At 38.9% G+C, this 12,718-nt stretch overlaps 1 protein-coding gene across 1 annotated transcript in view; it reads left to right on the top strand.

Moving 5' to 3' along the window:
- The first annotated feature begins 5,283 nt into the window (after nucleotides 1-5,283).
- The window catches only part of ddx54 (DEAD (Asp-Glu-Ala-Asp) box polypeptide 54), a 13,325-nt gene continuing 5,890 nt past the window's right edge, over nucleotides 5,284-12,718 (top strand). Inside the window, 13 exon segments of the mRNA XM_016289170.1 lie at nucleotides 5,284-5,542; nucleotides 6,756-6,885; nucleotides 6,972-7,042; nucleotides 8,570-8,758; nucleotides 8,838-8,887; nucleotides 9,036-9,077; nucleotides 9,195-9,290; nucleotides 9,416-9,472; nucleotides 9,474-9,526; nucleotides 10,820-10,881; nucleotides 11,910-12,041; nucleotides 12,178-12,388; nucleotides 12,462-12,593. Coding sequence (XP_016144656.1) covers nucleotides 5,420-5,542; nucleotides 6,756-6,885; nucleotides 6,972-7,042; nucleotides 8,570-8,758; nucleotides 8,838-8,887; nucleotides 9,036-9,077; nucleotides 9,195-9,290; nucleotides 9,416-9,472; nucleotides 9,474-9,526; nucleotides 10,820-10,881; nucleotides 11,910-12,041; nucleotides 12,178-12,388; nucleotides 12,462-12,593 — 1,348 coding nt within the window. The 5' untranslated portion in view covers nucleotides 5,284-5,419.

Here is a 12,718-nt window from a genome sequence, read left to right as displayed (position 1 = left end):
CTGTCGCTTCTGGCTTGCTTAGTTGGGGACACTTAATTTCCAGCAATATCGTCGACTTGATTGCACAGATACTATTTAAACTGAACTGAGCTGGATGATGACATCACTGAAGCCAGTGAGGAACTGCCTTTAACTGAAAATTTAGTGTTTACCATTGTAATTTTGCATTAATGACACACTATTTTCCTAATTAATGCTGTACAGTTGCTTTGACACAATCTGTGTTGTTAAAAGCGCTATATAAATAAAGGTGACTTGACTTGACTTGACTCAGCCCACCATCTGTGATGTGGATTTACCGCGGGTCTGCCAGTCTCCATCGGCGTCGTGGCTGGAGGATCCCTTATCTCCACCTCCAGCCTCTGAGTCCCAGTCTCCGCCTCTGCCCGTCGACCCAGTGGCTCCACCATGGCTCCTAGCTCCCTCCTCTCCACCGTGGCCCATCAGTCCACCAGCTCGGCCGGACTACCTCATCCCTATGGCTCCACCTTGGTCAGTCGTGGAGCCGCCATCGCCTCAGGACTCCACTCCTCCGGCTGCACTCGTCGATCTATCCCAACGGCTCCATTGGGCTCCTCCCTCGCTCCGGCTCCACTGCGGCCTTCCGGATCCCCGACTACGCCTCGGTTACCTGAGCCATCTGCTCCGCCTTGGCCCTCCGGATCCTCCCCGTCTCCGCCCAAGGCTCCTCTCCCACCTGCTCCGCCACTGTCGGTTGGCCCCCTGGAGTCATCAGCCATTCCTCCACCATGGCTCCTCCCTCCATCGGCTCCACCGGGGGCCGTCATGTTGGCTGCGGTCTGGGTCCCGCCTGGCTCCTCCTGCTCCAAGTCTCTCCTGTCTCCATCCTGGCTCCTTCCTCTGTCTGATCCGACCTGGCTCCTCCTGTCTCCATCCTGGCTCCTCCCGCCATCTGATCCGTCATGGTTCCTTCCTCCGTCGTTGCCACCTTGGTCATCAACTTGCCTGCCTTCCTGCCTGCCTTTCGCCAGCCCCTGTTACCATCCCAACTGTGTCCCCTCTGTCTCTCCTTTGTTTTTGTTATGGCACGAAGTCGCACATGGCTGGAGGGGGGGGGTACTTTTGAGTTTTCATTTAGTTTCTGTCATCCTTTTGATTAGTTGATTCAGTTCACCTGTGTTTGATTAGTTCTCATTCTCACCTGTCTGTCCCTCGTTATCTCACCCTACTTAAGTTCCCCTTTCAGTTCAGTTAGCGGCCGGTTATTAGTTGTGTATGCTGCTTGTGTTACCCTGTGTTTTGTATGAATCTTCATCATCTTGGATTACTATTAAATGTTATTGGAATTACCTTCGTCTTCATGCGCCTCCCTTCACAAGAGCTAGACAATAAGTTTCCCACAAACCTTTAATTTAATCATCCAAAACAGTCTTTAGTCGTAATTAATAATTTATGCTTTGGCTAATTGGAATGTTCTTTTACATTATATGCTGTTTGTATTGTTTTCTTGCAGTTCTGCAATAAAATAAGGTGGTCAGACTCTGAAGTACTGCGCATAGGCATACATAAGACTTGCGCGCTCCCCTTTAAGTCACGAAATATACGTCGGAATATCTTGAAACAATCTTCCTTTGGAAGATTTCACAATACTCAATAAATGATTGTAAACTGCGTTGTCTTTAGAAGACGTATCTGTGCTGAATTTAACATAAATCACAATACCGTGCTACGGGCACAGCCATTGATACAGGCTGCAGCAGAAGTGTTTTTGAGCTACTATTTGAAAAGTCCGCTTATCGAACTCGAAAGTGTGATAAAGGCCTAATTAATTCACTTAACATTCTAAGTAAGCTAAACCATTACTGCATCCCAATTCGCATACTATCCATCCTAAATAATATTCGAAATTAGAATTAGTATGTCCCAAATCCAGTGGTGGAAAGAGTACTAAGAAATTGTACTTAAGTAAAAGTATTGCTGCTTAAGGAATAATTTACTTGAGTACAAGTAAAAGTACTGAAAAATAATATGACTCAAGAGTAAAAAAGTAGTTTGCTGAAAAACTATACTCAAGTTAATGCGTTACAAAGTACTTTAGTATTATTTTTCTATTTTTACCCCAAATTAGATGATGTGAGCATTATGGAGCAGGGTTAACCCTAACCCTAACACTCATGTACTGTAATGTTTGTTTCACAAGTGAGACCCAGGAAATCCCTCATGGACAAATGCATCAGATATCACTACAGCTGAATAACATGCAGATAGAGATGCTTTGACTGATGAAACGTGGAAGACAATAAACACCCAATTGCAATGCAACGCTAATTGACATGGCTTGTATCACATTATAGAATTTTATAAAAAAATATTTTCTGTCTCGTTCTGTGATAAAAGCAACATGGATCCACAGAAGCTAACTGTTTCAAACATGACTGATGTTATATAGTGATTTTGGAGAAAAACATGATATTAGTCTCATAAACTGTCATGTTTGACGCTATGTTAAGCAAACATGCTACCTATCCCTGTTGCCAGGAGCAACTGTTTTATAACTAATTTTGAAAAGTACATTCACATAAGATTATGTGGTTGTTTTTAAGAAGGGCAAAAGCAAAGACGGGTAAGTGAAGGTTTAACAGAAAAGAAAGGGTCTAAAACAGTGTGAATAGAAAGGTGCCAGTAAAAAAATAATGTGGGGTGTGGATAAGGTTGGGCATCGTTTAAATTTTAATTATTCCGATTCTTGTCAATTCCTACTTTCGATTCCAATAAAGTAAATAATAATAATAATAAAAAAAAAAAATAAATAAAAATAAATACATTTAGTGATTCTTTAAATCCTGTTTATTAACTCCGTATCTTTGAGATACTTAATATGTGAAACATTTCTATAGTCACATCTTTATTTAACAATTTCTGAAGTGAGATCTGATTTATTTCTATATGAAGTGCTTCTGTAAGTTGTACTCTTTCGTTGTCATATATATATATATATATAAAAAAAATCTTAGATATCATCTTATTGCAAAATATTTTATTGTTAGCTGAATAATATGAATGAAAATAAACAGGCTTACACAACTTACATAACACTTACACAAGGATGTGTGTGCAGCAGAGAAAACAGCCCGCGAGTCTTCTTGACTTGAATGGTTTAAAATCACATTGAAAGAGTAGTTTGTTATAATAACAAAGGTGGAGTCGAGGCACATTTATGGTAGGACAAAAAAAAGAGCATTTTATTTAACATTTTAACCCATACCTAGGCTTGGGAATCCAAAATCTATTCCAATTCTGGAATAAGATGCTTAAGGTCAGGAATCGTCTACTTGTTATAAAATTACAATTTCGATTCCTCTTATCTATTCCTTTGTGCATATTTTAATATAACTTTAAACCATTTAATCACAAGCAGACTCGTGCTCTTTTTTCTGTCCTGCACAGCCGGACTATATCGGGTCTATACTTAATCGAGACGTTGAAATGGCGGCTATTGCTTGCTAGGATGTTGAAGTTTTTTTCTTTCTTTTCTTATTATTTATTAATCTTTTAAAAATGAACAGGTTGCATTAGTGAAAATGAAAATACTGTTGCTTTGAGACTGACAATCTGGCCCAGGGTGCCAAAACTGAGAAGTACAGTGGATTGTACTATTGTCTAACAACATACCGATTGTTCAGCTGACGAAACATCTTCTTCCCGATATTAACTTTCAGCAGACAAAAACCCTCTGAAAGTTGTGAGTTGTGAAAATTACATGATGTAAGATCTTTATTTAGTACGTCATTGTAAAGACTGTATGTCCGTCCCACAGCGTTATAAGGTCTATTAGCCACAAATACAAATTTGCTGAAATGTCAATTAGTATTTATCACAAGGTCGTGTTGTTCTGTTATTACTGTTATTGTTTTGATATTACTGTTGCTCTGTTATTACTGTTATTGTGCTGTTATTACTGTTATTGTGCTGTTATTACTGTTATTGCTCTGTTATTACAGTTATTGCTCTGTTATTATTCTGTTATTACTGTTATTGTTCTGTTATTACTGTTATTGCGCTGTTATTACTGTTATTGTGCTGTTATTACTGTTATTGCTCTGTTATTACTGTTATTGCACTGTTATTACTGTTATTGCTCTGTTATTGTTCTGTTATTACTGTTATTGCTCTGTTATTACTGTTATTGCTCTGTAATTACTGTTATTGTGCTGTTATTACTGTTATTGCTCTGTAATTACTGTTATTAATTACTGTTATTGCTCTGTTATTACTGTTATTGTTTTGTTCTGTTATTACTGTTATTGTTTTGTTCTCTTATTACTGTTATTGCTCTGTTATTACTCTGTTATTACTGTTATTGCTCTGTTATTACTGTCATTGCGCTGTTATTACTGTTATTGTGCTGTTATTACTGTTATTGCTCTGTTATTACTGTTATTGTGCTGTTATTACTGTTATTGTTCTGTTATTACTGTCATTGCGCTGTTATTACTGTTATTGTGCTGTTATTACTGTTATTGCTCTGTTATTACTGTTATTGCACTGTTATTACTGTTATTGCTCTGTTATTGTTCTGTTATTACTGTTATTGCTCTGTTATTACTTTTATTGTTCTGTTATTACTTTTATTGCTCTGTTATTACTGTTATTGCGCTGTTATTACTGTTATTGTTCTGTTAGTACTGTTATTGCGCTGTTATTACTGCTATTGATCTGTTACTCTGTTATTACTGTTATTGCTCTGTTATTACTGTTATTGTTCTTTTATTACTGTTATTGCTCTGTTATTACTGTTATTGTTTTGCTCTGTTATTACTGTTATTGTTCTGTTATTACTGTTATTGCTCTGTTATTACTGTTGCTCTGTTATTACTGTTATTGTGCTGTTATTACTGTTATTGTTTTGTTCTGTTATTACTGTTATTGTGCTGTTATTACTGTTATTGTTCTGTTATTACTGTTATTGCTCTGTTATTGTTCTGCTATTACTGTTATTGCTCTGTTATTACTGTTATTGTTCTGTTATTACTGTTATTGCTCTGTTATTACTGTTATGGTTTTGTTCTGTTATTACTGTTATTGCTTGGTTATTACTGTTATTGTTCTGTTATTACTGTTATTGCTCTGTTATTGCTCTGTTATTGCTCTGTTATTACTGTTATTGTGCTGTTATTACTGTCATTGCTCTGTTATTACTGTTATTGCTCTGTTATTACTGTTATTGTGCTGTTATTACTGTCATTGCTCTGTTCGTGGCGCCACCGTGCGGCAGCTCAGTGAACGGCAGCGTCTCGCTCTCTGACGTCATCTCCACGCACAGGAACGTCTTCACATGTGTTTCCAAACCTCTCCGGTGTTTTTATCTCACGGAGCGACTGCTTTCTTCGATTAAATAGCGACGTTTTTGCTCAGCAGCACAGTTCGTAGAGCTCTCGGGTCTGTAGAAGTGAACACGATGGCGCAGAGGAAGAAGAAACTGATGAAGAGGAAGAAGAGCTCGACTCACAGAGATCACGAGCTCCAGTCTGACGATGAAGAGTTTGAAGTTGCTGCAGGAATCAAAGATGACCAGGACACAGTGAGTCACAGTAATCATTAAACACATTTGCTCTTTATTATCGGTTCACTTTCCTTCTATCAGAGACTGTTTGTGTCCCTCAAACGTGAAAACATGAACATCTGATGACAGTTTTACTATGACAGTGTCAGTATGTTACCAAAAATACCGTGCCCATCATATTTTCCCACAGTTTTTAAAGTATGATTTCAATTTAAACCCTGTTACCATGACTTTAAAATAGTAAACAGCTGAAAAGAGGATGTTTGTGTGAATGTTCTTTGTTTTAGTTTGACGAGCTGTGAGACAGATGCACCTTTTACAATCAATTTCCTTTACAAATGTATAATTATAAAGTGTAAAATTATAATTATAAAAATGTGTTAGATTTATTTTTTAAGAGATATAACCCTTTAAAAAACGGTTACACATTTCATGTTTGGGTCATTTTGGACTCAGGTGTGTATGGAGTACCATATGTGTCAAAATTACGTTATCTATGAAGTTATATTAGTGTCAGAAAACTTTTGTAAAATAAGTTTAGCCTTTTCCCTATATCTTACAATATTTGGATTTAATTTTGTTGAAAAACATGAATATGTATGTTTGATGAAAAATAAAAGATCACTTTTTCAACTGAAAGTTTATGCAAGTAAATCAATTTGTTTTGTTTGAAAACTTTTTTCAGAGTAATAATTGTTGTTTTGTCAGAAATTAATATGTAGGTTTCACAGATTTTGACTGTTTTTGAGCAATCATGAGTTAAGTTCAAAGGACTTTAATTAGATTTCATTCATTCCAATGGGGTTAATACTGATATAATCTCAGATTATATCATATGAGACATGTATAGTATTATAGTTTTGGGTAATGTGCAATTTCAAATAATTTCTAAATTCTTTAATAAAAAAGGTAAACACAGTAATAACATAGTAATAACATGGTAACATCGAAAACATAGATTTTTTTTCACATTCACTCATTAATGAAAAGTTGCCGATTAGATACAATATGGTGTTATGTTAAAATGTTGAGTTATGACTATACTTAAAATAACGATTTTTCTGATCCAAATGGACTGGGAATGTGAAAATAGCATACAGATTTTGAATGTATTACGAGGATTAAATATGTTTTTTTATCCAATAGAATGTAAGTTACTGTGGAAATGCAGTGTTGTCACGAATTACAGTCTGAACGTGATTTGTTTTCACATCACTGTGTTGTTGTCCAGTCCAGCAGAAGACTTCCTCGATTCCCTGCCTCGTCCGAGTGTGTTTCTGACGTGGAGCTCTACACCAGAGAGCTCATCAGAGCCCAGAACAAGAAGAAGAAGAAGAAGTCTGGAGGCTTTCAGTCCATGGGTGAGACGTTAAATGTAAAACACTGTCATCAGTCGGTCAATCACAGGATCTCTGGCACTCAGTCAATTTGCTCTGGTTTCACGCAGGTCTCAGTTATCCAGTGTATAAAGGCATAATGAAGAAGGGCTATAAAGTTCCTACACCCATCCAGAGGAAGGTAATGTGCTGTGGTGATCAAAACACATGAATGGATTATTTTCACATTTCCATATTTCTCAGAATCTGAAGTCATCATAGTTGGGTAAACTTGTATAGTTTGACTCTTGGTGGTTGTTGCAGTATGTTTAGTTTTACTGTCTTTACAAATGAGTGACAATTATAATTACACAATTTACAACTTTGGCTGTTTGCAGCAACCCCTCAATTGCAGAGAAAGACCTCTAATTTTGTATTCATTTTTGGAAAAAAGCATCTCTTAAAGAGCTTTTTGTTGTTTTCTTTTGTCACACGAGATTATTCATGAAAAAAAACAACATAACTATTTTACAAGTTGGCGATTTTGTATGAATTGATTTGAGAAAATTGAGAAACAATTTTCACTCAGAAATTGCTAGAACATTTCAAAAGCAATTACATCGGAAAGGCAAATAATGCATTGAGTAAACGTGCAATTTTGAAGTAGAAAAAATAGTAGTAAATAAAGACAACATTTTCATATGAAGCGCACTCAAATTATCGTTGTCCAAAAGTCTTTTTATAGTGTTGTGTTCTAAATGTTGATTGCATTTTTATAAAAATGAAAATATAAATGTTGTTCTACAACGTTAATAACTGTGGTAATGCATCCTGACAGTGAAAAGAGTCCACTGAGCCCCAAACAGCTGTTTGAAACACACTAACGTTTGAGATGAGCGTAGGGCTGCACAATTAATCGAAATTAAATCACAAAGGCGATAAATCGCGATTAGGCAGAAGCTGCGATTGTCATGCGTATCTTTCAGTGAAGCACGGTTCTGTGATCAGCAGTAAATCTCCATCCGAAGGCCAGAGGGCGCTCTCGCGCTGAAACTCCAAATACGCCTTGCAGAAGAAACCCAGGAAATCCCTATAGTGGTTGCTGAATAAACAAGATTTAAATGCTTTCATTGATTCAACGTGACTAATAAACACACGACTACGGCAATATATGGTTTATCTGAGTTCGTCTTATTATAATTTTTATTATAATAAAGTATATAATAATGCAATACTAATCGACATAGCCTTTATCACAGCTTAGAATACTATAAAATATGTTGGGTGCCTTATTATGTGTAAGAAACCACATCATCTCACAGAAGGATTTATTTCAAACACTCGATTGACATTATGAAGGGAAGTTGGGAGTAAAAACATGTTATTAAATGTGGTATCTTCACGTGCTTTCAGGTGGAGCAGCATTTACTACAGAGCCGTAGTTCACTGACAAGCTACACAAACAGCTGTCATTATCGCGAATGATTTCTTCGATTTCATAATCGCGTGATTAAATCGTCTGCGATTATGAACATGATTTTGCGTAGTTTGTTAGTGAACTACGGCTCTGTCTAGTAAACGCTGCTCCATCTGAAAGCATGTGATGGAGATTTACTACTAATCACAGAACCGGCTTTACTGACAAGATGCGCATTACAATAACATTTGATTAATTGTGCAGCCCTAGATGAGCGTATGTAGGGTGAATCTGTCTCTCTGTTGTTCTCAGACTATCCTGGGGATTCTGGATGGGAAGGATGTGGTGGCCATGGCCCGGACGGGCAGCGGGAAGACAGCCGCCTTCCTCATCCCCATGTTTGAGAAGCTGAAGGCTCCGCAGGCACAGACAGGGGCCCAGGCTCTGGTCCTCACGCCCACCCGAGAGCTCGCCCTGCAGACCATGAAGTTCACCAAAGAGGTCTGTGCTGTCACAGCTTTACTCATGCTCACCTGCAGGAGAGTTCATTCATTCACTCAGAGTGTTTGTGTGCTTTGAGCTGGGGAAGTTCACCGGCCTGAAAACGGCACTCATTCTCGGTGGAGACAGGTGAGGCAAGTCTCAATACGCTCATATCCGATGAGGTTTATGTCTGAATTGTATCTGTGTTCTAAAAAGTGCTATAGCAATAAAGGTGACTTGATTCAGATGAACGCTATTTCTGACTCTTTCTGTGTGTGTCATTTCTGTTTGTCTGCATGGACGACCAGTTCGCTGCTCTTCATGAGAATCCAGACATGTAAGTTCACCCTTGAGGCGTCACCTTCTCCTGTGTGTGTGAGAGAGAGTGTGTTTGTGTTTGACTGTGTTTGATGGTTGTGCTGATGTGAGTGTGATGTTCTCTTGGTTTCTCCAGCATCATCGGTACTCCTGGCCGTCTGATGCACGTCATCAAGGAGATGAACCTGAAGCTGCAGGCTGTGGAGTATGTGGTGTTCGATGAAGCCGACAGGTGAGAACAGACATACTGCTTAAATCCAAGATTAAGTGTGCATTTTATTAATTAATCCTCATTTCAGGAGTAAAGTTTATGTGTGTTCACTACGCTGCTCTAACGAGACATTCCTGCTTTTCCAGGCTGTTTGAAATGGGTTTTGCAGAGCAGCTTCAGGAAATCATCAGACGTCTTCCAGACGCTGCTGTTCTCTGCCACACTGCCCAAAATGATTGTGGATTTCGCCAGAGCTGGTACTCGCAGTCTAGATGTTAATACATGTGATTATATCCCATTATGGCACATCACAGGCATGTTTTGAGTAGGGCTGGGTATCGAGTTCGATACTTTTTAGGCACCGACCGAATTGCCTCGATACCATCGAGTATCGAAAAACGTCTCGTCATTCGGTACCAAATTTCGATACCTAGGGGGTTAATCTCTTCAGCGTCAGTGAGCCAATAAGCCTGCAGCACTAGCCATTATGTTCAACCAGAAGAGGTGCAACGCAGATCGATCATCTGCGAGAGCGATTCGAAAGCTCACGGAGCAGTCTGCTCTCTTTAGCTCTCGTGGTATTGTAATACACCGATCGGTCTGCACAGTCGGTCCGCGTCAAGTCGAATACACCCAGAGAGTGGTGCACACGTGAGGCTGTAGTGTGAATGCGTCCCAGGCCCAGCCCCCTTAGATGTAAGGCTACATTTACACTGGTGCGTTTATGTTCTAAAACTATCCTCATCGTACTGGCGTTTCAAGTCGGCTTTCCACTATCTACGACAAGCGACAGACCGGTCATTAATTTCCAATGGAGAGTAGCGCAGGAGCTGCGTGGAGTTCCGATCATATGCAGATGTCCGTTCATACTAACGTTACACGACCGAAAGCGCGTGTTATGTGACCATTCATGCAAACTGTAGCATCATGCTACATAAGACAATAAATAAGATTTATATTCCGCTTTTACTCAAAACTCACTTTAAACCACCAACGAGTGTTTGTAATAACTTCCGATTGCTGTCTAATAGGGCCGGATTTACGCATTGCTCAAGACATTGAGCAAATAAATATAACAAACAATAGGGTAAAAAACTACAAACTATTTCCATGTCTTCCACCTTTTTTATGTAGGCTACGGAAATCAGGCTTTCTTTCTCCCAGTCTCTCTCACAGATGCACACACAGTGCGGAGACGCGAGCAGAAACTTCTTGTCAGCGCTGCACCACGAATTTATCAGTAAAATAGTTTCGCAGCTGAAAAGCTACATGACATTTCTCAGTAGCGAGGTTGATGAAGGAGTTTAACTTAAAGATTCGCTATTAGTAGACGCTGCTGCTGAACGCTGCTGAGAGAGGCATAGACGCAGGTATTCACACGCACTTAATCTCTCCCTCTCTCTTTAATAACCGCATTAATAACTGCGTAAGCCAGCATATCAATGGCTCAAGCCTCTGTTATCAGCTCTAAAATTACGTTTTGGAATTTGCAACGGAAGGTTTGGGATGAGGTGTGTAAAAAAAATTGATCCTTGTGTTTTCTGTGACAGGCCTCACAGAGCCGGTTCTCATTCGTCTGGATGTGGACACGAAATTGAGTGACCAGCTGAAGGTAGAGTTGATTTTATTCACGTCGAACTAACTGGATGGTGAAAAGGGTCTACAAAAATAGGGATTGACAATGTCAGCTGAAAATGGTTGTTTCAGAAGTGGGGCTTTGATGAAATTTTCTGAAAACATGCACTGATAAATCATTCACAATAACACTGTTAGCATATGTTAAACCAGTAAAAGAGTCTGTTTATGCTACTATTCGGGGTCGGTGTTTTTAATGCAATACTTCCTCTTTTTTTCCCGGATATGTCATGGTCTAAATTGCCTGAAATGTCTCGGTTTTGGCTTTGTTTTCCAATTGTTTTCATACTTGCAGGTGGTAATGACTGAAAAGCATTTTGACCAATAGCATGCAGTCATTGTACATAATTGACCGATCGTGGTGTGCGAGAAGGTGGGATCTACAGAGAAAGGTTAAAGCAATGCAAATACATGTACAGAGTATGAGGACTGTAGAGAGACCGTCAATAGGAAAACAAAGCCAAAACCTGTCCAGAAAAATAGGATGTATGGTCATCCTATTTAAAAAAATTTTAAAGAAGACTCTGATGCTCATCAAGGCTGCATTTATTTAATCAAAAATATAGGAATAACAGTGAAATATTAATACAATTTCAAATAGCTGTTTTCTTTGTAAAATGTAATTTATTCCTGTGATCAAAGCTGAATTTTCAGCATCATTACTCCAGTCTTCAGTGTCACAAGATCCTTCAGAAATCATTCTGATATGCTGATTTGCTGCTCAAGAAACATTTCTGATTATTATCAATGTTGAAAACGGTTGTGCTGCCGAATAATTTGATGGAATTTTTCAGGATTCTTTGATAAATAGAAAGTTCAAAAGAACAGCATTTTGTTGAAATAGAAATCTTTTGTAACATTATAAATGTCTTTACTGTCACTTTTGATTAATTTAATGCATCCTTGCGGACTAAAAGTATTACTTTTTAATTTTTTTAATAAAATTATTTTAATAGTATTCTTAATAGCATCCATGAGATTTTTTTTCCCCCTTTTCTTCACCAGCTTTAATTTTTCCACTTGTGGTTGGATGATAAACCAGCCCTTCTGCTGCATCTGCTGAGAAATGTGGTGAAGCCGCAAGAACAGACGGTGGTGTTTGTAGCCACCAAACATCATGTGGAGCATCTCAAAGAGGTGCAAAAAGCTCTGGAACATTTGCTTTACTGTGTCTTTACATATGCTGAGTGCAAACTGGACTGGATACTTTAGTAGCTCCTCATTCATTCATCGTTCACCCCTGGTTTTGATCTGTTTCTCTCTGTGTCTGCAGCTCTTGATGGTCGAGGGCTTTGAGTGTGCCTACATCTACAGCGCTCTGGACCAGACGGCCCGCAATATCAACATCGGCCGCTTCGTCCACCGCAAGGCCATGGTGCTGCTGGTCACAGATGTGGCGGCCCGTGGCATTGACATCCCGCTCCTGGACAACGTCATCAACTACAACTTCCCATCGAAGGCCAAACTCTTCCTGCACAGAGTCGGTGTGTGACTGAGCAGACTGAAGGTTGTCCAGCGGTCTGAGGTGGATATTTAACCCTCAGCTCTGTCTTTCAGTTCGTGTGGCGCGCGCTGGCAGAAAAGGAACCACCTTCAGTCTGGTTTGTACAGATGAAGTGCCTTACCTCTATGACCTTCATCTGTTCTTGGGTCGACTAATTCAGCTCGCCCTCCCCGAACACACACAAGGTACGGCAAACTCTACGCACATACGGAAATTAAAACTGGGTAATAACTGTACTGGTGCATCATGTTTTGTGTAAATATGTGTGTGTGTATGTGTGTATATATATATATATATATATATATATATA

This window comes from Sinocyclocheilus grahami, unplaced genomic scaffold, assembly GCF_001515645.1.
Source record: "Sinocyclocheilus grahami isolate Dianchi unplaced genomic scaffold, SAMN03320097.WGS_v1.1 scaffold241.1, whole genome shotgun sequence".
Lineage (NCBI taxonomy): Eukaryota > Metazoa > Chordata > Actinopteri > Cypriniformes > Cyprinidae > Sinocyclocheilus > Sinocyclocheilus grahami.
The sequence above is the reverse complement of the archived record's forward strand: the minus strand, read 5'-3'. Positions and strand labels throughout refer to the sequence as shown.